This window comes from Amblyomma mixtum, chromosome 1 (genome assembly GCF_055824585.1).
Source record: "Amblyomma mixtum isolate Tamu chromosome 1, ASM5582458v1, whole genome shotgun sequence".
Classification (NCBI taxonomy): Eukaryota; Metazoa; Arthropoda; class Arachnida; order Ixodida; family Ixodidae; genus Amblyomma; species Amblyomma mixtum.
Genome location: NC_143012.1, coordinates 138,308,053 through 138,332,197, shown reverse-complemented (window position 1 = coordinate 138,332,197; position 24,145 = coordinate 138,308,053). Strand labels below are relative to the sequence as shown.

Sequence of the window (24,145 nt, the reverse complement as noted above, 5' to 3'; positions counted from 1 at the left end):
TAAGATTGGGGGTTTTGGTGCTCACGCATTAACAAACGGTAAGCTACTCAGACCATCTTCATACAAGTGTTTGTCTTTGCCATGGTCACAGATTGAACCATGCACATAGATTAGTAATACAGTCTAGCCCGTTTATAACGAAGCCACTTATAGCGAAATAGCGGTTATAACGAAGGGATTTCAATTTCCCATTCCCATTTTTGCATTTTCAATACATTTTGGGTCCGGTGTTAACGAAGTAAATAAGAGCGCGTCAGCGGATATAACGAAGAGATTTAATACCAACCGAAAAATAATCTGCCAATCAACACATTTTTGCGTCCTTGAGGCGATTTTTTCCGCGAAAATAAGAGCAAAATTCGGCTGACGGCGTCCTTTCGTGGCGTCGTCTGCTCTCCTGCGGAGCGAAAGGTTGCTTCACTGCATCGCATGGCACGCAGGTCTCGTGTTGCGCCGTCCTTGAACGGCGTCACGGCGTAGAGCGGTAGAGCATGCCGCGCAGGGGAAAAATGTAAAAAAGAACAGAGACGTTTTTGTTTTTTTTCGGAGACCTTGGCGGAGAGCGCCTCCGACAGCGAATGTGACGATGCTAGTTGTGCCCCTAAGCCAGTCACATCCGCAGCGGCCATCACAGCTGTTGACACGCTACGGATGTACCTCGGGAGTCCGGAGTTCAAACAGATCTTTGGTTCGCATTTGGATGGTATGGAAGCCGCAATCCTGAAATCCGCACTTGCGAAACATGTTCAGGGGATGCTGGACGACTTCTTTCAGCGGGAATAAATCGGTATGCCGATGTTTGCATTTTTTTTGGTAGTCCGCATATTACGAAATAGTGGATCTAGCGAAGTGATTTCCGATTCCCGCTGACTTCGTTATAACCGGGCTAGACTGTACCACATTATTGTTCCTTGGTGCTTTGGTACAGTTTAGGTTATGAGGCACTGTGTGGTCAGGACTGCCAGCTTTCCTATCCCAATATCCTCACTGCCTTCCATCTGTATTGTTTCTATACCATTAATGAATGCCACTATGTAGCGACAGAAAATATGAACACCACTTGATGATAAGCGTAAAAGGGTGCTTTGTGAAGCCACATCTGCATAAAAAATTGTCAACAACGCACGTTGTAGAAGATGTCGGGGTTAGTGGCATCCAACTCGAGTGCTCGTTCATAAACCTCTTGCGCCTCTCTTGTCCTGGAAAAAAAAAAGGAAATATAAGTATAATCGTATGAGACACTGTTTGCGAAGACACGCTTAAGGGGGGACGAGGGTCTTAAAATTGACCTTTTTTGTTTATGCATAGAATCTCATGAAATTTCGCACACAGATGAGTTTTTCTCTTCTGATTTCAGAAATGCAGTCATAATTGAGCTGGTGGTCTTAGATCAAAAGTTATCTCGAAGTCTAGAGTGTAATTAGGTTATTTCTTACACAGCTCTAACAAACTTTCTCATTGCATTTTGTTGCTTTTAATTACATGAATTGATAGCCAGCAAATTCCCATACCTGATGACATTCTTACTTTTTTTGTTTAGGGCACGTATTAATAGCAATTTACAATTGGCGTAACGTAGCAGTGTCAAATACTGTGACCTTTTACTCTCAACATAGTATATCAGGATGACATGCCTTTAGAGAAAAACGAAGAATGTCATCGGGTATGGGAACTCTCTGGCTACCAATTCATGTAACTAAAAGCAACAAAATGCAGTGAGAAAGTTCATCAAAGCTGCGTAAGAAATTACCAAATTACATTCTACACTTTGTAAGATTTATGACCACCAGCTCAGCTATGATTACACATTTGGAATCAGCAGAGAAAAATGATCTGTGTGCAAAATTTCATGATATTCTAGCCATAAGTAACAAAGTTAGTTTTAAGACCCTCGTCCCCACTTAATATATAGTGATATGTACACCGCCTCCCACCCCAAGATTTTCGACCATCTAAAGAGAGAGAGAGAGAGATGTATTTATTGATAAAAATGGCTGGAGTTCAACACGGCTTGAACCTAGTTATATGAGTGAAAGCACTGCTAAGCATGGTCTCCACCTGCTCACATCAAATGTCAAGGTCAAGGTGACCACAGTCATGTGATCACGTGGTCATGCTACCACAGCTTGGACCATTCCACCGCGCAGTTAAGTTCGGTTTGACTCTGTGAGGCATTGAAGGTCACTGTCTCATCCACATTGAAATCAGAAGTGGTACCCCGAGGAGTAGAGCTCTCTCTATAAAAAATAAAGGTTCGCTTGAGGCCTAACGGGGGGGGGGGTTAGGAAGGTAGGGCAGGGCTAGGTGTGACTCACCATCGAAGCTTCACACGTGAAGATTTACAGTGAGATAAGCGACCCATCACTGACTGAGCCAGAAAGAGCATGAAAGAATTAACCACTCACTGCTAGACAAAAGAAACGCAGAGGAAAGTGAGCCAATGCACAGACTCTTGGACTAAGCCTCATTCAAAGGTAGGGTGCTCAATTTTAAGAAAGAAAAAAGGGGGAAAAAAATGCTTGACACAGGTATCCTACCGAGAAATCTACGCCACCCTGAAAAGAACTAGGAAATAAAATATGTGCATGCTTGAAAATGAGCAACTCTCATTCGTACCTGTTAAGTTTGATGAGGATGTCTCCTCTGTTTATGTAGGCTTGTATGTAGTCCACACGCATACTGATGGCCTGGCGGTACAACTGCATAAAAATCATAAGTGCTACAAATCAACAATGATAACTGGTGATAACCAATTAAATCAAAAAGCAATAACTGGTGATTAAATCAATGCATAGACTTTTGGGCTAAGCATTACCCATGGACATGGCACTGATGGTGTGGTTGAGAAAGCTTACAACCTTGGTAGACGTGCCGGCTAGTTGGTGAACCATGATTCCTTAAAACAGCGCAAAAGACAAGGACACAGAAAGAAGAGACACACACAGCACTGTGTGTGTCTTTTCTATCTGTGTCCCTGTCTTTTGCGCTGTTTTGAGGAATCTTGAAAAATCTTGAAACAGCACAATTTCGTGGTTGAAGGATAAACTTGCTTTTTGTGCCTCTTTCTTCTCAAGATGACAGTATAAGCATGCTAAAATGGCAGACAAAACTGGAGTAAGCATCAAACACATTACATTCTACTCATGCCTGGTGACTAAAAGAATACCGATACACAAACAGTGGCCAGCTTTCCAATTTTTAAACAAAAACAGCACAACATACAACAACAATTAAAGACAAGACACACAATGGCGCTGACTTTAAACTAATGTTAAATGAAACAATGCTAGAGAAATATACACAAAACACAAATGAATTCACCAAAATGAAAGCCAATAGTAATGCACTGCCACACCCATATAATCTCATCTAGTTGAGCACATATCCCGGTAGTAGAGCATTTCTTTCTCTGATAGTGCCACTGACAGGTTGCTAAAGCAGACATCATTGGGCTTCATGATTTTATGCACCTCAATAATCTCTCTGGCTAACTTGTCTCTCTGATTGTGCATCACGAAAGTTTCTGTAAATATGGATTAACAGGGGAAATATGAGCAATGTGTTCCAAGATATGCCGACATGGATGTCAAGTGGTACTGATGCTCCCTTAATCAATCATTTACACAAATACTTACGTTAGGACAGATAAAAGTATGAAAAACGAAAGTGTTCCAGCCATCGTTTAGACAACGGAAAGTTTGTCCTGCATATCTTGCACCACAAGTCAGTGGAATGGAGTACATAACTCCTACCTTGCATCAATAAACGGTCACTATAGTGCAAGAAACTTCTTTTTTTTTTTTTTCAGCATTAACAGCTTTTACAAGTTTGGAGACCTTTTCTGGAGCCAAAAAAACTACATCAATGCCTATGTGTTTTGAAACTTTCTTCACAACGCTGCTCAAATATTTAAGGGAGTACAGTCGAGCCCACTTATAACAAACCTAACGGTCGTGCGGATTGTGTTCGTTGTATCCGAATTTCGTAGAACGTGGACTTCACGTTTTACATGTGATGATAGTGAATTTTCATGGTGCAAGAGCATCTGTGGCCATAGAGTGCCATGGCAAAAGGTGTTTCCGTTTATTCAAGCCCGGTCAGAGACCCATTTTCCAAGCATTTCACCCCGATGAAGCCGAGCACCAGGCCAGGCAAAGCCTGCACCCATTGTATCACCAGTAGCCGCCCTCGTTTGTAATAAGCGAGCGTTCGTTATAACTGCGGCTGTTATTAGTGGTCCTGACTGTATTTGTAGTCTTCCTTGGCCTTGACTTTCACAGTGCTGTAAACAACTTGTGAGAGAAAGTGCAGTTGATGATTAAACGACAGTTATGTTCCGTGTTCAGTTGCTGAGGCAGGCTATACAATCGTTTTTGCTTTTTCTTGCATATCTTTCGCGACAGAGGTTAACACACAGAGTTGGTAGCCGGCAATCAGAAGATGTGCTGCTTGCTTCTTAAAACTCGAATCCACCACAAGATCACAGCTCTTTGTAATTTCACTACGGAAACCTCGCACACTGCCCAAGCAACCACAGATATCCGTCGGACGTACGAGCTAGATCCGAACGTCCTTTGCCGAGATCGGACGTCCATCGGACATACGAACACAATCCGATTTCGGATATCCATATTCATACATCCGCCGGACGTACGGACACTATCCGCTTTCGTATATCCGCATTAGAGACAATTGTGTACGTCCGAGGGATGTACGGTGGAGTATATTCTCCGGATATGAGTATAGAGTTTTTTTCTAATTTTTCACACAGGAAAGTCGCGCCGTTCGAGTATGTATACTGTAGAGTTCGCTTTTTTAACCTAGAAAATTTTATTCGCGAAGGAAATTTTGTCAGTTTTATTGGCTAGTGTGCGAGAAATTGCGTTAATATCTGCATATCTGCTTCGGAGAAATTATTTCCATGAGCTACAGGGTTTGACTTGAGGACTTTTGTAAATTCGCGCAATTCCCTAGTCGTATACTTGCAGTGCAAGGGCCACTGCTGAACTAAATTTATTTAAGGGTAGGAGCGAGTGCTACACAAACTTACAGTAAATCAATTACTAATTTACATCTAGAAAACATCTAGAAATCAGTAGCGACATCGTGTCCGCCGTTGTAAAACGCGATTGAAACCACTTGTATATTCAAAACTCCCGCCGAACTCCACTATCATCATCATCCTAAATGCAGTTTGTAGTCAGCCCAATCCAATCCTTCAGCCACAGAGTGCAGCGGCATAATGGCGGCGTTGCTAGTTTAGTGCGAAGCGTGGTGCCCCTTTTGAGCTCTGTTACTAGAATGTGTGGCTTTTTTTAGTCTGCGGACGAAAGTGGTGTGTAACTTGAACAATTCGAAGGATGCGGCAAGTGCCTGAAGCCCTCCTGGAACGCTGGAATATCGTACTACACCGACTTCGGATGAAAGAAGGCCTAGTGTGATTGCCTACGGCATAGCCTACGGAGGTAAGTGCAGTACACTGCTTGGGAATTATTTTTATGACAATGGAGCAAGATCTGTAACATTCTCTCGCGGGAGAGTTGGAGTTATGTTATGGCTATACTGTGGTGTCGGCTACAGATGGGTTGAGACTTGTGCTACGTCTCTTGCCTCTTTGTGCCGTTGTGGTCTTCATTAACTTGAATAGCATTGACGAAGTTGCCGAACATTCTTGAAGTTATCATGTTCTCTTGCAATTTGGCACAGGCATAATCTTTTTGTTAGCAGTCCTGACACTGGTTATTGCTTGAGTCTAGGGAAAGGAGGGCAGAACTTCTCTGAAATTAGAGACTGCATGTAACAGGTGGGTTGTAGGGCGCGTGCCATCATGAAAAATGCTCAATTTCCTAGCTCTTGGCCCCTTGCAAGCATAGAATACCTTCTGGTGTCAAGGATGATGACTATGTCGGTGCGTCTCTCACCTCTGTGTTATTTTGGGCTTCATTAACGTGAATACCAATAACAAAGTTGCCAAGCATTTTTGAATTTATCATGGTCTACTGAGATTTGGCGTGGGCTTGATTCCTAACCTTTTTCTTTTCATTTTTTGCAGAAAGCTGTTCGCTTCCGCTTCATCATGGAAGTAGGAAGATGGATGTGCGCTCAAAGTTTTACGTCTTATTGAGGAGTAACACACTTCACAGTAACTCAGGCCTGTGCTGATGTACAATCACAATAAAATATTCTCGCTGTACTTTCAGTTGCTTTTTCATTTTATTGCTCCGCGGACACGATGAAAGTATGCATGTGCCATATATGCAAACATCCGAGAAAGATCCGGGAACGGACGTCCGAAATCGATGTCCGTTGGCCAGACAAACATGTCCCTTTGGACGCCTACACGACGGCCAACGGACGTCCACCGGCTGTTCGCGGACGTCCGCCGGCCGTCCGGAACATCCAAAACGGACGGCCAACGGCCGGCCGATGGATATCTGTGGTTGCTTGGGTGATGAAGAGCTTGATCAATCGTTGGTTTGGAGGTGTAATTTAGTACCGAGAATCTTTCATATGTAGCCGATTTCATCAAAATGTGCACAAAAAGAATTGAAAAAATAAATACTCTTCTTTTCAAATTTCATGCTGCGATGTCTTAGTAAAGGCTCTAAGCTCGATAACTCTGACATACAGGCACTAACATGAAAGCATAAGTTGCCAAGAGCTGTAAACAAAAAAAAATAATAGAGCTTACTGCGTTAAATATACAGTGCATTATATGTATACCACTAGCAACTGTGGAGTTACTTTCAGCTCATTTCTTTAAAAAGTATATGGTGATAGAATGGCATATCCATTACCAATGTGTATAGCAGAAATATCAAGCACTGACAAATTGTTATGAAATTAAAAGACATACTAGCTGAATATGGAAGTTATGTCTTTTGAATATAAATGGCAGTTTAAATTCATAGTGATTCGTCAGATTCTTGATGACATGAATCTCATGGGAATGCGGAAAAATTCGTATCATCCGAAGCTGTGCATCATCCAAAACGAACAAAAATCAGTATGCAGAAGAGTGATAAATTTATTCACGCAGATCTGATCACAGCTGATAGGATTTAATTACAGTCACGCAACCACAGCTCACTGCACGCAGTCTGTGCCACATGACTAGCGATTGTGGCATCGGCGATATAAGGGTAGCGCTTAGTGCTCGAGGGTGCGGTTGCGGCTCGCACGTTCATGGCATCCATAATGGGGTGGGAGAGTTTTCAGAACATCCGAAATTCTACTCATCGTACGCAATGCACTCTGACCGGGGAATGTCACAAATCCATATCATCCCGAAATTAATATCAACTGTGTTGGTATCATTGAGATCCCACTGTATTCCCGACAGGCCAGCTTCAATCAGAACGTTAACTTTAACTAACTTTGTACAAAAGGTAGTAACCTTAATGAAAGGGAATGTTGCAGGAATACATTCCACTACAAGCGTGCTCTGCCATTTATAGTTTTTTTTTTGTGCTTTTCTGCAAGTGAAATGAGCTAACAAAAGCCCCTTCCCTCCGCCTAAAGTAGGAATGCAGCAATTCTGCAGGTTTTCATTATGTTTCTGCAAGTCTGCTTCTGCCGGATGTCAGGCATGTCGGGCATGTCAGGCTGTGCACACCCAACATGCCCTTCACCTGCCTCTGCAGTCAGTTCAAAAACGGGGGAAGTGCAAGAGAGCAACTCACGCTGTCGGCTTCTTCGAGGCGTGAGCTGTTGCGTGATATGAGGTTGGCTAGGTTGAGGAAGACATTCAGGTGATTGGGTGCAATGCGGGCCTTGTATGGCTCGCCTGGCTTGGGCCGGGGCAGCAGGTCCTTGGCCTGTTGCGACAGGGGCACACAGAATAACCAGATTAGGTCACTCTGCAGAGCACTGGTCTGGTTCATAACACTATCGCAATGCCCATGTGTTGTTTGACTGGCAACAAATATGCAGCGCAACTTCGGTGGTTGCGCTCATGCTTCAGAGATCGAAATACAGATTCATATTATTGCGCAATAACATAGCAAATAATTTCCAGCTTGAAAATGCTTTATTAGGACAGTATTACATTGGAACGCTTAGATTCTTCAACCAACACCATCCCACAAAAAACTGCCCTTGTTTGCCTGCTGATTCTTAAAATTCCTTAAGAACCCGTGACGATATTCTTTTCCAATTAAGCCAAATTTGAGGCCAAAAATTCCCTGAAGAAAGGAGAATTCCTTGGCCATCAAGGAGGCTCTTTTGTTCAGCACTAAAAAATCTGGCTAGATGACGAAAAATCAAATGCTGTAAATTAAAGCAGGCACCATAAATCGAAATCTAAAAAATCTGCAGTGGTCACCTTGCGGAATGCAGACTCGGCTTCTTCGAACATCAGCAGGTTGTTGTACGTGCGACCGACGTTCATGTGGGCACCAATGTCATCGGGCTGCACACTAGGGGAAGCCAGAGACACGATCTCATCAGCCTGTTATCAGAACAAACAAGGCTTGTGAGTGCATCACGCCAAATGCATGCTGAGGCATGTAGTGGGAAGGAATGCTAGAACATCACTGTGTTAAAAGGATGTGGTAGAAGGTAGACGAATACAAAGATTCAGACACAAATAGATCTCTGCATAGCTTGCACAGTCTGCTGACTAGTGACAGGCCCCCAGAATCAGTGCTGTGGAATAAGGGGAGATCCAAGAAATTGGAGGGGATACTTAAGCTCCACCTTAAGGGTATCACACAATAGCGTTAATGGGTTAATGCCCATAATATGCAGAACTGCAGTCATTCTCGATTTTACAGTCATAGATCCCTGGGACTCCTCATACCACTCCTGGCACAGTGGTGCAGCAGTTAAGCAATGCGTAACTGCTCTACGATGGTAGGTGCTGCCACCTGTAGGGCTTGTGCAACCCAGGTTGCTTTTCCTGAGCAACCTCTTGTGACCAATCATTAATTTAACTGCCACCTGCCATGGTGGGCAGTTTGCTCGCAATCCGGTGGGCAGGTTGTGATGACGCCGCAAGGTCATGTGACGTGATCTGGAGGAGTGGCCATGCACTCAAGTGAGGACTCGGGACACCAATACTGGCTAGGTTGCAAGTATAGCCCCTTTTACCTGCTGTCCTTGTGTTTGGTCTTTGGTTACCCACTCGTGGCCCACTGCAAACAGCTGGAGTGACAATGTGAAAGCTAATTGGATGAATAAATTGGCAAGAAATGTGAAATTCTCTGAGCAAAAGAAAAGGTGTGCATTGATACCAACGTTTTCATTTCACATGGAGCATAAATGAAATCGAGCTATCAGCAACGTATGAACCTCAATGGCTTGAGTGATAAGAATAGACCACCATCCTATTAATTTCCCCTCCCTGCCCCCAACACTGCAGCTGTACTGCACTCAGTGCTGCACCCGATGTGGTCCGACCCCACTGGTGATGCTATTGAATGATGTCAGTTACCTGGCCGAGCTGCAGCCGCAGATGTGTGCAGTGCAGACCACAGGATTCCGAGCACTGTTCTCGCATATGCTTTGCACCGCCATTCTTCGAGACAATTATGCAGCAAAGTACCGATTGATGTGCACATACCTGGCAGCCTTCAGGAAGTATTCGAGTGCCCGGGCGTAGTCCCCCTGTCCCTCCAGGGCGTGGCCCACGTTGTTGTACAGCTTGGCATTCTGGCCGTTCACCTTCAGACCCGCCATGAAGATGCTGTACTCGGACTCCCATTCGTAGTTTCGCACAAACGTCTTCACGGAGTGCGTTGCGAGGAGGAGGAGGAGCCCGAACCACAAGAAGTTCTTGGTAAGCCGACTGTTCACGCAGAAAAAAAAAAAAAAGAACCAGGGGTATAAACACTGACAACTGCGGAATGACAAGCGAAAACACAGCTAGAATACAAGCTAGCTGTTAAACCCACGCGAATAATTGAGGTTTTGCCGTTAGGACTGCCTGGTAAACCTTTCCAAGCATTTCCTCTTTCAGACAGGCAAAAGCAACTGGTAAGCTATCGTCAATACTTTCGGGAGATACCAAGAAATGTTTTCCAATTGGAAGGCTACTGCCGTCTGAAGAATCATTGTGTCGACACAAAATAGCTTGCCTACAGCACTTCAATAAAGAGAGAGCATACAATCAAGCCAACTTATTACGACCACTTATGAGGAACACTAGCTTAATTAGTACGGACAAATACGCGACCGTCACGATGTACGTTAGGGATACGGCACGCAGAATCTAAGAAAGAACGAACGTCATGAGAAACAGAATTCTGTTACATCGAACACGCAGGCATCACGAAATAGGGCACGCTGCGCGCAGTCTTACACGAGCATTCATCGGTACCACTTTCGCTTTTCACGCGAAGACCGTGAGACGACTTGGGTTAACCGAAGAAAAGATGAAAAAAAGAAAGTCCGCCCCTGGTACACAACCTTGCCTTCCGCGCACTTACTGCATGAACTGAGGCTTCCCCGCTTCGGGAAACCTCGTGGCAGAGGATCGACTTCACTCACAAGCAGCCACTGCATGCATGGCACCTCTCTTCCGCTTTAAACACGGGACACCGAAAATCTTTTTATGGCAGTCATAAAAACAAAGATTTTATCGCGTGCGAAAAAAAAACTGAAATGATTGAGATGTCTCGTACGATCGCCTAGCTGTGTCGTAATCACTGCACTGCTCGGAAGCCAGCTTTTCAAGCTCAGAAAAGTTCGAGCACTTACTTCGTCAAATCTGCGCGCTTATATACGGCGCTCAGAGATCAGATAGGCACGCCTCACGGACGTATCGCTGCAGCATGTTTTCACAGAGAGCCTCTTGCTATATTGCTAAGTGCCCCTTAATTCTCCCAAAAATTTTGTTCTAGCTAAAACAAACTCGAACGGTGTAGAACACTTTTTGCGCTTGGGAACTGGCCATCGTCGCGCTGCACTGCACGTGACGTAGACGTAGATGTAGCAAAGACAGCGTCCGGCCAAAAACCTCCAAACTCTGAAAGCTTCCTTACCTTCACTGCAGTAAGGCCCCCTCTCGATCATATCCCTCTGCATGAAAGCTTCCTTACTGAGGAGCCCTAAGCGAAGTCGTCCTTGGTGCATCCTCTGAGCAAGGCAGCTAGTAGCTGCCTTCATATGCGTCCTGGCCCTAGAGGAACGCTTCACCTCACTACTTCTACAAGTGACTCCGCACTCACGCGCGGGCGGCGAGACACGACGCAAGGACGCGAGGCCGGCGTGAGTGCAGTTGAGCAGGGAAAAAAAAATGGCTTCGTGGCTAAGCGGGCGACTACATGCAATTTTTGTAGCGCAAGCTACACTACGCGGGTTAGAAGTAAAGTCCCTCGATGAGAAGAAAGTACCGCCACGCCGAGTAGGAACGCAAGTTCCTACTCGGCGTCCTATTGGCCGATGGGAACGAGGAATTTTTCCGGCGGCAGAAATCGGTCCTGTAGCAATTGGCGCTCGTGTATATTAGTAATCAATTAAAGATTTCTGCGACTATTTCTTTTTTTTTTTTGTTGAATAAGGGCGTTCACGCAAAGCTTGTGACGGAACCCTCAAACACAGACGCGCGGCATGCGTTCCTTACTTGAAGAGAGGTGAGGGAAGCATTCTTCCTCACCTCTCCTAAACGCACAGTGCCGATCGCCCCGTTGATCGAGATGCTCCGTTTGTTTTTTAACCGAAGCAGAAACGGGCTGCGCGTCACGGAAACGTGCGAAAGGTCGACCGTGGCCAATTGGCCACGGTCGACCTTTCGCACGTTTCCGTGACGCGCAGCCCGTTTCTGCCGGAAGCTACGCGACGGCTCGAAACCTGGCGCAGTATTGATGTTTTTTATTTTTTTTTATGTTGAAGCGAAAAGCTTCACTAGGCTAGTCAACGCCGCGCTTCACGTGAGCCGGAGGCCCGATTTGCCACTTCTGCGCATGCGCGAAACCGAGCGACGTCACGCACGGCACAGGTGGCCGCCGTCGCCGCTGACTCCGCCGCCTGACCTTTCGCCGCCGCCGCGCGCTACTGCGCATATGCGCCGCCGCTTCTCCTCCTCGCCACCGTTTGACCTCCCGCCGCAACCGTGCGCAGTGCGCATTTGAAAGGAGGGGTATATAAGCCCATAGAACAGGCGCAGACACTCGCCATGGAAGGAGAAGCAACAGTCGGACGGCGCAGAAACACCGATCTAGAAGTGGTAGCTTGGGAGTTGGCTGAAAAGCAGCGAGAGCTTTTCGCTTATCCAGGCTTAACCTTAGCTAAGCCACAGCCATATTTTTCATATTTTGCTTTGTTGTATTGTAATTTTTAATTCTGTTTCTGTTCTTGTTTTTATTTGTTATTTTTTATTTTTATTATTTTCTTATTTTTCCTTTTTATTGTCATTTTTTTTATTACTTTTATTCTATTTATGAGACCCATGCATTCGCTACATGAGCCTTTATTCATGTTCAAACCCTGAGCCTTCGTAGCGGAGTGGCAGCGTCTCCACCTCGAATGCCTATAAGGCCCTGGTTCGATTGTCAGCCTCGACACAGTTCTTTTTAAGTAGTAGCGGTCCTGCCGCCTGGTGCAGCGCGGCTGAAACGGTTGCTATGGCAACGGCGCTCCATCTGTTTGACCGCGCTACGGCTAAAGTTCGACCGCGGCCACCGCCGGGAGCTACGCGACGGCTCGAAACCTGGCGTAGTATTGCTTACACAATAGAACACGTTTGCATGCACACGTTATGTCCGGAGCAGTAAGCGCACCCACCTGTCGGCATGGTTCTTGAGCAGCGTGTGCCAGCCATGTGCGACGAGGAGGCAGAAGCCCATGCTCGGCATGTACAGGATGCGCTCGGCCACCACGAAGCCCACGGGGAAGAACAGGTTGGACGCCGGCAGGAAAGGAAACACCAGCAGCGACAGGCTCTGCGAGCAACAACCAAGAACGTAGACCACTCTATAGGCTATTCTTTTAAAAGCAGGCAGCTGGGCAACGGTTGGCACTGCGGGGTCTGCGGAGATCCCCTGATCACACACTGTTGACGCGATAGCGTAACGGGTGCTGTTCAACGGAAAGCCCGGCGTCGTCGGTGGCGGCGTGAGCAAAAAATGCCCCGAGAAGCAACCTGCGGATGGCGGGTGGGCCACCTAGGTCACGTGATCTTGTGACGCCATCACAAACTGCCCCCGATTGTAAGCAGACTGCCCACCATGGCAGGCGGCAGAGCAATTAATGATTGGTAGCGACAAGTTGCTCGAGCAACTCCAATGTTGCTCTCGTTGGCTGATCAGTGACCGGGTGCAATATAGTTTCGCTTTCAACGCTTCCCTTGTCACGCTCTTACCAAGCTGCTGCTTTCCCTTTAAACACTTCACCCAACCGGCAGACACACATGCACCGATTGGCCTTGAGCCTGTCCGGGCGTGCTTGGCCAGCGGTTAACTGCAATTTCAATGCTGCCTATTTTTAATTGTTTTTTTTTGGGTTCTCTCTTTCGGGAAGACCACAGGGGCTGAAAGACGCTCTCTGGTCTGCGCGCTCGCAAGAAGCGCAATTTTTTCCATTTCGGGGCCGAGTTAATTACTGCGCCTCCGCGTTCGTTAAAACTGAGCGCCGCAGTCGCGATTGTTCCCTTTATCTGAGATGCAGCGCCACAGCCATAATACATGTTTCTGCAGTAACACCAGCCTCGTTCGTAACAGGCGAGCGTTCGCTATAACTAAGTAACCTCGACTGCATATGGGAAATAAGCGATTAACGCCATCGCACCCCACCCTTAAACAAAATCAGCAGCAACAGGAAATGCTAACGCATTCAAACGATCCCCCGAGGATCGCCTAAAAGTTTTTTTTTTAAACAAGTTGCTTGGAAACTGTTGGCAATGTGCGGTTTGTGGAGATCCATTATTAATGCACTCTTCTTTTATGGTGGGCTTCTACCAATGTAAATCGCGCTGCAGGCAGCATGGTAAAGCGTAAGTACAAACTCATGCAGTCTCCCACTGGACAAAGAGAAGGATGCGCAGCCTGGGAGCAGGCATACTTAGAACAAAGACACGAATGACACTTTTGCCTGGCGGAGGGCGAAACGACGGGGGGGGGGGTCTTGTTAAAAGCAGATTGCCGTGCTCACTGTGTGTGCCGATATAGTCGAGACCCTAGGAAATATTCTGAGAGGGAAACTAGTATAGTCGATCCTGGATATATTGAACTCGAAGAGGTTCGCGAAATTGTTCGATATATCGAACAAAAGGCAAATAAAATTGAACAAATGTGTCAGTAAAACACGTAAGACATAAACAAATCAATAAGCAAACATGAAGTCCTGCCCCCCGTCCCACTCGAAAAAATATTCCCGAGTCCCTGCCTGGCGTGCTTCGCTGCCGAAGGTGCTGCAGAAACTAACATCTACGCGTTAATTTTTTATGAGAGATTATTATATTTACAGTATTGCATTTCTTGTGATGTTTGATACTGGTTTTAGAGCACCGTCCGCTGTGTCTTCGATGCCAAGTTGGCTACGCCCAACGACATCTAGCCAACGGTGCATGCGCTGCCACAACGCCGGCGGCCGGCACGCCGTTGCGTCACCAGATACGATTAAAAGCCAGAATACAGTGCACCCAGGCTAGCGACGCGATTCTCGATCATGCTCGTCAAAGAATTCTGTGAAGCATGATTAAGTAACTGATATTAAATGCTTTACGACTGGCTACGAAGCCAACTAGTTTAGCCCCGCTGTGCCTTACATAAACAACGGAGTAAAACTGTATAAATATAGAAGGCGGCTCGGTGGCGCCGCCAGTAGACACGGCTAATGAGTCGGAGAGACTGAAAGAAGCCAGGCTTCAACTGCGAGACGAAGAACCAGAAATAAAATAAATGCGTCACACTCTGGTGCATAACAAATGTCCCGTCTTTAATGTAGCCGCAATTAGACGCAACGGGGGGATAACAATCAAAACATTGGACGTATCCGGAGAGAAACCAAGCTAAACGACAAGTTGTGATCAAGTTTAACCGTACTCTCGTTACGTATGATCCTGGCCTAGCTGAGCTAAGCCACTGCCATTTTTTTTGTCATTTTGTTAGGGACGCCGTAGTGAAGGGCACTGGAAATTTCGACCACCTGGGTAGCATGCACTGACATTGCACAGTACACGGGCCTCTAGAACTTCGCGTCCATAGAAATTCTACCCCCGCGGCCGGAATCGAAATCGCGTCTTTCGGGTCAGCAGCCGAGCGCCGTAACCACTGAGCCACCGCGGTGGCTAAAACTGAAGCGTTTGTCAGAAATAAGATGCGAGTGGAATGAGGGGGAGCGCTGCCCGTTAGCGATTCAATTTGTACCATGAAGACTCCGTAGCGCCGCAACCTAACTCACCGAAAGCTGAACGCCAACTGGCGGCGATGGAGACTTGGTAAATTGGTTTTTGAGGAAAGGAACTGGCGCAGTATCTGTCTCACATATCTGCGAATCCGGGTGGTGCCCAGAGAGCAACCTGGTAGGAGGCAGGTGGGCCACCTAGGTCACGTGACCTTGCGGCGTCATCACAAACTCCCACCGTGGCAGTTAATGAACGGTCGCTCGGGAAGAGCAACCTGCAGGTAGCACAAGGCCCACCGCTGGGAGCACCTGTACAGGGCAGTGGAGCGTCGCTTAACCGCTGCACCCCTGCGCCAGGAGTGGTATTATAGGACTCGTACGGATCTATGAATGTGAACTAGAGAGTGACCTTCTGCATATATGGTAATTAGCCCATTACGTAGGGATCTAGTAATACCCTTAAAGCGGAGCTTAAGAGCCCCTTCCCCCCTCCCCCCTTTCTCAACTTTTTTTTCACTAGTAAAATTAACTGGCGCCATTTTCCCGGTACGGAAGTATGCAGGAATGCGCAGAAGGCGTCTTAGGCCGGCCAGAGCCTCACACGATGCGCCAGTGTGAAAGGACTTTGAGTGATCACTGGTTCCATACGGATGCGTATGTATAGTCTCCCGTCTTTGCTGCATGCGCAGCATTAGAGAAGAAATGTGTTTCAATGCTTCCGCAGCTTCGCAGCCGCTGCTCCAGGGACACACATAATCTGACCGGAACGGTGGAGGACTGGACAGTGAGCGTAACTTCTTTCCGGGCCTGTTTCTTGCACAGTTCTGGATCGCGTATTCTCCAGTCACGTGGGCGCAGTGGTAGGAGAGTGCAGTCTGTTTCCCATCGAGCTGAATGGCTGAAAAGTGCCGTGCGGTGCCCTTTCAGATGTGCAGGTTCGGAAGCTGAGCCATTTCTCGAAGCCGGCGCCGCTCTTTCGTCGGCTGCGCGCACTCCACCCTCAGGCTTTGCAAAAAGAGGGTGTGGGCCCATTCGCTCTTTGTACACAGCTAAACATGCGCTAGGGCCGCATCCGACAAAAGCGCCGGGCTAAACGCGAACTGCGTCGCCGTAACGCTGGCAGGCTGACGCAACTACTACAAGGAGAACGCGCAGCACGGCACAATATCCACAGGCCCTTCTCAAGCCGCGACATATTGGATTTTTGAAGCGCCGCGCTCACTGAACACGAGAGCGCGCGTGGCACGAGAAACGAGCTTCAGCGGCTGTTTGTATTCGCTTTAAAAGTGTCTCCGCGCCGCGACTCGATCGAAGGCCCGCCGTCAAAACGAGCTCCGCGCGCTTACGCGAAACGCAGCGGGCCACCCAGGACTCCGAGAGGCAAACTGCTCCGACGGTTATGCGTGTTTGCGGACCCTCGGGCAACAAACACGGCCGGAGCTGTTTGCTTCTTCCTGCTCTTCTCGCCAAATCGCACAGCGGACGGCGGCGGAAGCCCGGTGTGTCACGGCGCCGCGTCACTACAGCTGCAGTGCACCTAATTTCCTTTGTTACTCTTTTAGGAACTCGAACGAATGCGCGCAAGTCTGTGCGCGTAGCGACAAGGGACGCGCGAGCCCGCGTAACGCGGCAAAAGTTCGCGTAAGTGACCGTTACCATTTGTGTAGCGACTCGATTGGCGCCACCTATGCCACACGGTGAGCCATTGTGTTGGCCCTACCTTTTCTAGCGCAGCCATATTCCCACCATGGGCTGTGCCAGCAGCGCTCTGATTGGCGGATTTCTTACAGACAGCTACTGCTCGTGCCCAGCCCAGTCCAACACGCACGCGCGCTCAGTCAAACTGTAGGCAGTGAAAAGGTCTGCACACGCACTGGTGCCATTTCCGGCGCCACTGCTTACAGTAGCAGCTCGCACAAAAAAGAAAAGAAATGGTAGAGATAAGATTAGGGGCTTAGCACATTAATCAGCATGAGCTGATTGGCATTACCGGATGAAACGCCTTCAGAGGTACACGCTTCCGGTACGTACAGCCTTTGTCAAAAGTTTGGAGCCCAGGGGGTTTGCTTCAGAGCCACACTGTGTGGTTCGTAATGCACCTCCAGCGCTCCAAATTTCCTTAAAGGGAAACTGCATAGGTTTTAGAAATCAACGAGCTTAAGAGGGTCGAATGTGTGAATCTTGGAGGTAAAGCATGCGAAGTCTTTTTGGGCTAGCACTTGAAATAGTGAAGTAATCGCCGATTAAAATCCGGAGCCCCTTCAAGCTTCTCCGCAGCGCACAACGCCAAGTGGGGGGGCGCATGATGACGTCATCGAAGGTACCGGTACATTTCCAATGCACAAACGCCTGCTTTGAAGGAAAAAAACCAACGCCATCGAAGGCGAACCCTGCGGAGAGTTGTTTGGTAGCGTCTAACGCGTCATGGCAGGGTGTGGCTGACGACAACGGTAATTTGAAATCATACCTTCCATGACGTCACGCTGAGTTTTCCTGCACTTCTCCGGTGCTTTGAGGAGAAGCGCAAATTTCAATCGTCGATTACGTCACTATTTTAAATGCTAGTGCAAAAACACTTGACATGCTTTACCTACAGCCTACATAGATTTTAATCCTTGAATATCGCGAAATTCTCAAAAAAGTGGTGCAGCTGCCCTTTAAGGTAAGATGATTTCTAATCCTGCCTCCTCCAATGGGTAGGGCTGCCACGAATGTTACAGGAGTCCCACTGCGAGGCTTAGAAGCAAACCCCCTGGGCTCTAAACTTTTGACAAAGACTGTACATCGCGGCAAAATACATGCGTTTTCGAGAAGCCTGCAGGGAAAGCAACCTCTCCAGTGCACGTAACTCACCGAAATAGTCAAAATTTGTTGGGCCACAGCGACGAGGTTAACCGCGTTTTTGAAATTCTAAAAACTGACATGGATATTACTTACGGTAGGCTGCACCTCTATCAATAATTAAGGAGCCTAACGGTAATAGTTAAAACGATAACTATACAATATTAGTTCACCAGCCAGTTAGTTAGCACTTAGCTGTATTCTGATGCTATGCCAAAACAATGACAATGCTATGCCAAAAAAGGGAGCTTCTAACTCAAGAAAGCATATTTTTATAAAATGTGTAAAGTCTTAGGTGGAACCATGGAGGAAAAAAAACTGAGGAGGGAGCGGCCGGCGACAACCTTGAAGCCTAGTTTTAACAAGGGAAGATATAGTAAAAAAAAACTGTGTCCCCCCGTGATCACACCACGTGATAGCGTGCGGTAAAATCTAGCCCCGCTGCGCGCGCGCATGCGCAGATTAGCGCGGCAGATTGACTGTAGAGCAACCTCCTTGCTGTAGACGCCCGCGCCGCGGGTCGCACATACGCGCGCACTAAAACATACCAGAATCAGAACATAAAGGACAGACTCGGAGAGCGAAAAACTGAGAAAGAAAACGGCTTCGTCAACACTCGGCTTGCGAACGCTGGCCGTGTGACGTCACGCTCCCTCCTTGGTTTTTTTTTCCTCCATGGGTGGAACACCCTGCGTAAGGTAAAATCACCTAGCGAACGGGTGGCGTCGTTGACGCCGTGCTGTGCCGACAGATGTTTTCTGTCCTTTTGCGTAGCATACCAGTCGACGAGGAGTAGATCGATACTGCCGCCGTTTTTCGCCGCGCGAACTTCGATGCGGCCCAAACATGCGCGGAAGCCGGCTGGAGGCCTTGTATTCAAGTAGCTGCCTGTCAAAGTCTCGATCATCAGAGCTCAATTGCCCAGCGTGCTACCCTGGTCATAGCACATCACTTAAGTCCCCGCATAGTGTCACTTTTCCAATCCAACCCGCCGCGGTGGCTCAGTGGTTATGGCACTCGGCTGCTGGCCCGAAAGACGCGGGGAAAGATCCCGGCCGCGGCGGTAGAATTTCGATGGAGGCGAAATTCTTGAGGCCCGTGTACTGTGCGATGTCAGTGCACGTTAAAGAACCCCCGGCGGTGGAAATTTCTGGAGCCCTTCACTGCGGCGTCCCTCATAGCCTGAGTCGCTTTGGGATGCTAAACCCCAATAAATCAAATCAAATCAAACTTTTCTAATCCGAGAGCATTAAGAGGTCCGTGACGGCGAAAACTGTCCGGCGCCGGCCTTCTGCGTGAAGCCTCCACCGGCATAGCACCGATTAGAACGAAACATCGGTTCTTATGAAATCATCATCATCATCAGCATGACTCCCCTTTGCACCCCCCCCCTCCCCCCAACTTTGCATTGCTCCTAAGGCTTTCTTTACTGCCTCTCTCGTTACTGACGGGATGTCCCCTTGCTGTGCGCAACTCTCTCTCTCACTACGTTCTGATAACATTGGCTACTGTATAGATCTGTGTAGAACTCTTCGGTGTTAGAAGGCCGCCGCGGTGGCTCAGTGGTTATGGCACTCGACTTCTGACGCGAAAGACGCGGGTTCGATCCCGGACGCGGCGGCTGAATTTCTTTGGAGGAGAAATTCTAGAGGCCCGTGTGCTGTGCGATGTCATTGCATGTTAAAGAACCCCAGGTGGTCGAAATTTCCGGAGCCCTTCACTGCGGCGTCCCTCATAGCCTGAGTCGCTTTGGGACGTTAAACCCCCCAAACCCAAACCCAATTTTCAAATTGGTTTGTTCATAGAAGAGGAATTAAAGAAAGCCTTAGGAGCAATGAAAAGGAGGAGAGCAGCTGGTGAGGATCAGGTAGGAGCACATTTGTTGAAGCACGGAGGAGAGATAAGGTAGCTTGTTTCTGCGACCACCGGAGGGAAAAGGCCTGGCTCGCGATGAGCCTCCGAGAGGACGATTACGGCTTCCATTATTTCGAGCGCGGTCCGGTCGCTATGCTTCGTTACTAGGCCGACGCGATTGCACACGGGGCGGTATAGCCACAACACCAGCAAAAGCAGGGCCAGTTAGCTGCCTCCTGTTTTTTTTTTTATTATCTTTGCGCCGGACATTGCAGGCAGTCGATCCCAACGAAGCGATCGCTGAGACAGCACCTGGTCCCGTTCGTCCCATATACGCCCTCATATACGCAACTCAGCGAAATGCGGGATTCGTGAAAGGCGTCCCTTACCTGCGCGGGATGAGAGGAGTCGTCCGAATCAGCCCAACGCAGCCATCTTGTTTGGCGCAGAAAACAAGCCCCCTACAGGCGCTGCCTTCCGCAGCCAACGCGAATCGCTGGACAGACGCGACGAGTACCGCATCGCCGTCGACGCGTGCATGTACAGAGGGCAAAACGCGTCTCTAGAACACGTTCTGGGAGGGTTTCCAGCTGAACACGCGATATCTAGTGATAACATTTTGTTCAAAAGGGTCTGGATGCAAGCACGTGCAGTTAAACTCATAGGATTGCACCGTCATTGTTTGCCTCCCTGGTCGCAGCAGCATTGGGAGCTGCAGAACGTTCAGTCGCTGTAGACATGCGTTTTGCCCTCTGTACGGCGCGCTTTCCATTGCGAAATTCAGCAGGTAATCCTCCTGACCAGCTCACGCGTGGAAGCGAGTAGTAGACGGGTGAGAGGGTGTGGAAACGAACCGCATAAAAGGCATGAAGAGAGAGAGAGAGAGATCCGGGGCAGATGAACCACACTGGTCCAGGCATTGAGAGAGAGAAATTAGGGAGAGAATATAAGAATGGCTGGAGTGCATTCCGACTCTCTCGCCTGAATTATGAACAGCAGCCTACATAACCTGGAAAATAAAGCAGCTAACTCATGAATGCTGCCAGTACTCACTTATGCCGCCGAAGCTCGGATGCTAATGCAGGTTTGAAATTGTAATTTTTTAGAGTTCGGTTCGTATTCATGCCTGGGTTTAGTCCGGGTTCGGCTCCGGAGCGACATTACGTTCCGATTCGAACAGGTTCGGTGCGGTCTGAACCAGTTCAAACAGGTTCAGAAAAAAATAAGAACGTAAATCGGTTTTAATCAACCTTATTATCCTGTTTAGTTTTCTGTGTGACATTGGTATACAAAATAAAAATACAAAATTTGCTCAAAGCGAGGTGTTTTCTTTTACCCACCTCAATTTACTGTCCACGGCAAAAAGATACGAATTTGCGGCAGGAGCCTCAAAATAAAATGAACTGAAAATTAGTGTCAATCGACTATGCATGTGCTAGAATCCATCTGATGAGGGACATAAGGAGAAAGCTGGCGGATTTTGCACCTACAGAACCTTTCAGCTTCAGCAGTTTCGGAGACCCCGTCGCGCGAGTAAATGATTGTTCTGCCCTACAGCTCGTGTCAGCGACGAATTTCTCCTAGGCAGAGTAGTACTTACGCGGGCGCCGTCAGGACCGCTGCATGCGCCCTCTACGTTACTGCACACTGTTGTGAGGACGACAGTTTTCCGTCACCCCAAACTCGTGCCAAACTAGTGTTCTTATACCCACGTATTTCTGGTGGGAGGTCCCCCAGACAGTTTTACTTTGAGACCTCTTACTGTACTCATTTTTGTTACGCACTTATGATTGATTTGTATTCCGTTTAAACAAACCTTAAAAAAAAAAAAACCTCTAAAGCATGAAACTGAAGGTGCATCTGTCATCCCTCCGAATCCCTTTTGCAAGCTAGTCTCAAACTTAACTAGAACATGTAAGCTACATGCAAAGAGAAATGCTATGGCGTCACCCGGGACGCTGTACGACGAACAGTTGCTCAAAATTTTGGTGTGAACGTAGCTGGGAATGCTTCCACCACATTGAGGTCAGCCAGTGACGCCAATGCTGAGATTTCTGCACCTTCATGGATCAGGGTGTGGGGATTGGGGCATGCAGATTACTGTTGAATTGGCCTGAATTCTTCGCAATCATCTGTCCCGTGACGTTGCACGACATCACATTACATCGTTGTCACGTGACTTGATATGACGTAACACTATTATCATCATCATCCTCAGCCTGACTACGCCCACTGCAGGGCAGAGGCCTTTCCCATGTCTTTCTCCAATTAACCCTGTCCTTTGCCAGTTGCGGTCACTGTATCCCCGCAAACTTCTCAATCTCATCCACACACCTAACTTTCCGCCAACACTACCACTAATATGTCACAATTACACCTATCAGTCTTTGAGTTACCTAATTACAACATTTAACACTGATCAGGTATGTTAATTCGTGTTAATTTATTAACGTTCATTAGCGTTAAATAATCAATGATGTGGCGTCATCATCTTCATCACGACATATTACACCGCTCACAAGTTTTCCCTTACAAGATATTACACCGATCACGTCACTTGGCGTGACGTCGATGCGTGACGTCCCATGGTGCTATTTGTTTGCGGACAAATTTTCTGCGGACACATTTTGCGGACTTAACCTTGAAAGTGAGCACAATAATGCTTTCGCAAAAAAAGAGTATGCTACAAAAAGCGGGCTTGGATGGGTTGGGAGCACTTCGGGTCAGTACAGACACAAATTTGCGACATCTTCGCTGAGACGTTGCATTGTGACACTGTTGCAAGTGCTACATTGTGCGAGGAAGAGCGTAAATGTGCTACAACGGAAGCCTATGAGTAGGCAAAATTTTTATGCGAAGCATATTAACGTAGGTTTCGGGCCTTCGCGCGACGCCCGGCGGCGGCCACCATTGACCTTCAAGTGACCTTCAAGTAGGTCACGTGACATGACGTCACGTGATGACGTCACACCGGCTGCAGATGGGGCCTCATATCGCGCCGTCGGTCGCCTCCCGGCGGTGGCCACCATTGACCTTGAAGTGAGATCACATGATGTGACGTCACGTGATGACGTCACACCGGCCGCAGATGGGGCCTCATTACGCGCCGTCGGACGTCGCCCGGCGGAGGCCTCCACGCTTCGGTTCGCGCCGTCGCGCGCGACGCGGCGGCGGCGCCACTATCGCTGCATCACGTGATATGTGACATCACGCCAGGGATGAGGCGGCGCGCGCCCGCCGTCGCGTCAGTCTCTGTGCCCGCAACCGCGCCAGCGTCTTTGCGCCGGGCGTGTATGCGGTCAAGATGCCTCCAAACGCTAGGACATGCTTCACATCGACTGGGCTTAACCTTGATAAGCCTCCAATTTTTTCTTACCTTGATGGAGTCTGATGAATCTGTCGTGAAATCTTTGTCCACCAACTTATTTAAGAATTTTTATTTTCTTTCCTTGAAGCTGAGCTTATTAGGCGACTAAGCGCTGAGCAGTATTTTTTGGACATGGTTGTGAGAGAATTTTGTGCTGATAACTTGGTTTCATCACTTTTTCTTTTTGCTTAGAACGCCTGCACGACCTATCCAGAAAGCAGATGACAAAGGTGGTTCCGATCAGTCATTACTTGTGTTGTGAAGGTAAAGGATGCGCAATCAAAGGACGAACCACGAAGAAAGACACAGGGACAAACACAAGCGCACTAACAACTGTTTATTTCTTCCTTGAAACGCTTACTTATACACCTGGCCACGCATGCTCAAAAGCAATCTCTAACCACAATAGTCATGCCAACGGCTGGTAACGCAGACGTGAACGCAAAAAGTTGATTTCGGCAACGTACAGAGCCACGGACGTGTCACTGATACAATCTACCGCGTTTTCCTTTATGTGGAAAGCTTCCAAAGCCAGCCGCGCTTGTTCATTTCTACTTCTTCCCAGTATCACGGTCTCGTCAAGTCGCGGTGCGCAATTGCGGCAAGAACTAAGATGGGACACAAGGAGTGCCCCTTTGTCTGTGTTGTTCCTGACTTTATTTGCATGTTCCCTGAGTCGCTCGTTTATGCACCGCCCTGTCTGCCCGATGTAGGTCTTACCACATGAAAGAGGGAAGGAGTATACCACCCCTGTGGCGCAAGGGATGTAGGTAGACCCGTGCCTGATTAGGCATCCACTCC

At 47.9% G+C, this 24,145-nt stretch overlaps 1 protein-coding gene across 2 annotated transcripts in view; it reads right to left on the bottom strand.

Annotated features, from left to right (window-relative positions):
* The window catches only part of LOC149367712 (protein O-mannosyl-transferase Tmtc3-like), a 419,945-nt gene that overhangs the window by 21,672 nt on the left and 374,128 nt on the right, over positions 1 to 24,145 (bottom strand). For both annotated transcript variants that reach the window (XM_089557174.1, XM_089557183.1), the window contains 6 exons: positions 12,724 to 12,881; positions 9,563 to 9,787; positions 8,324 to 8,417; positions 7,683 to 7,817; positions 2,617 to 2,699; positions 1,127 to 1,199 (listed from right to left, as the gene is read on the bottom strand). In XM_089557174.1, coding sequence (XP_089413300.1) covers positions 1,127 to 1,199; positions 2,617 to 2,699; positions 7,683 to 7,817; positions 8,324 to 8,417; positions 9,563 to 9,787; positions 12,724 to 12,881 — 768 coding nt within the window. The remainder of the gene's footprint in view (positions 1 to 1,126; positions 1,200 to 2,616; positions 2,700 to 7,682; positions 7,818 to 8,323; positions 8,418 to 9,562; positions 9,788 to 12,723; positions 12,882 to 24,145) is intronic.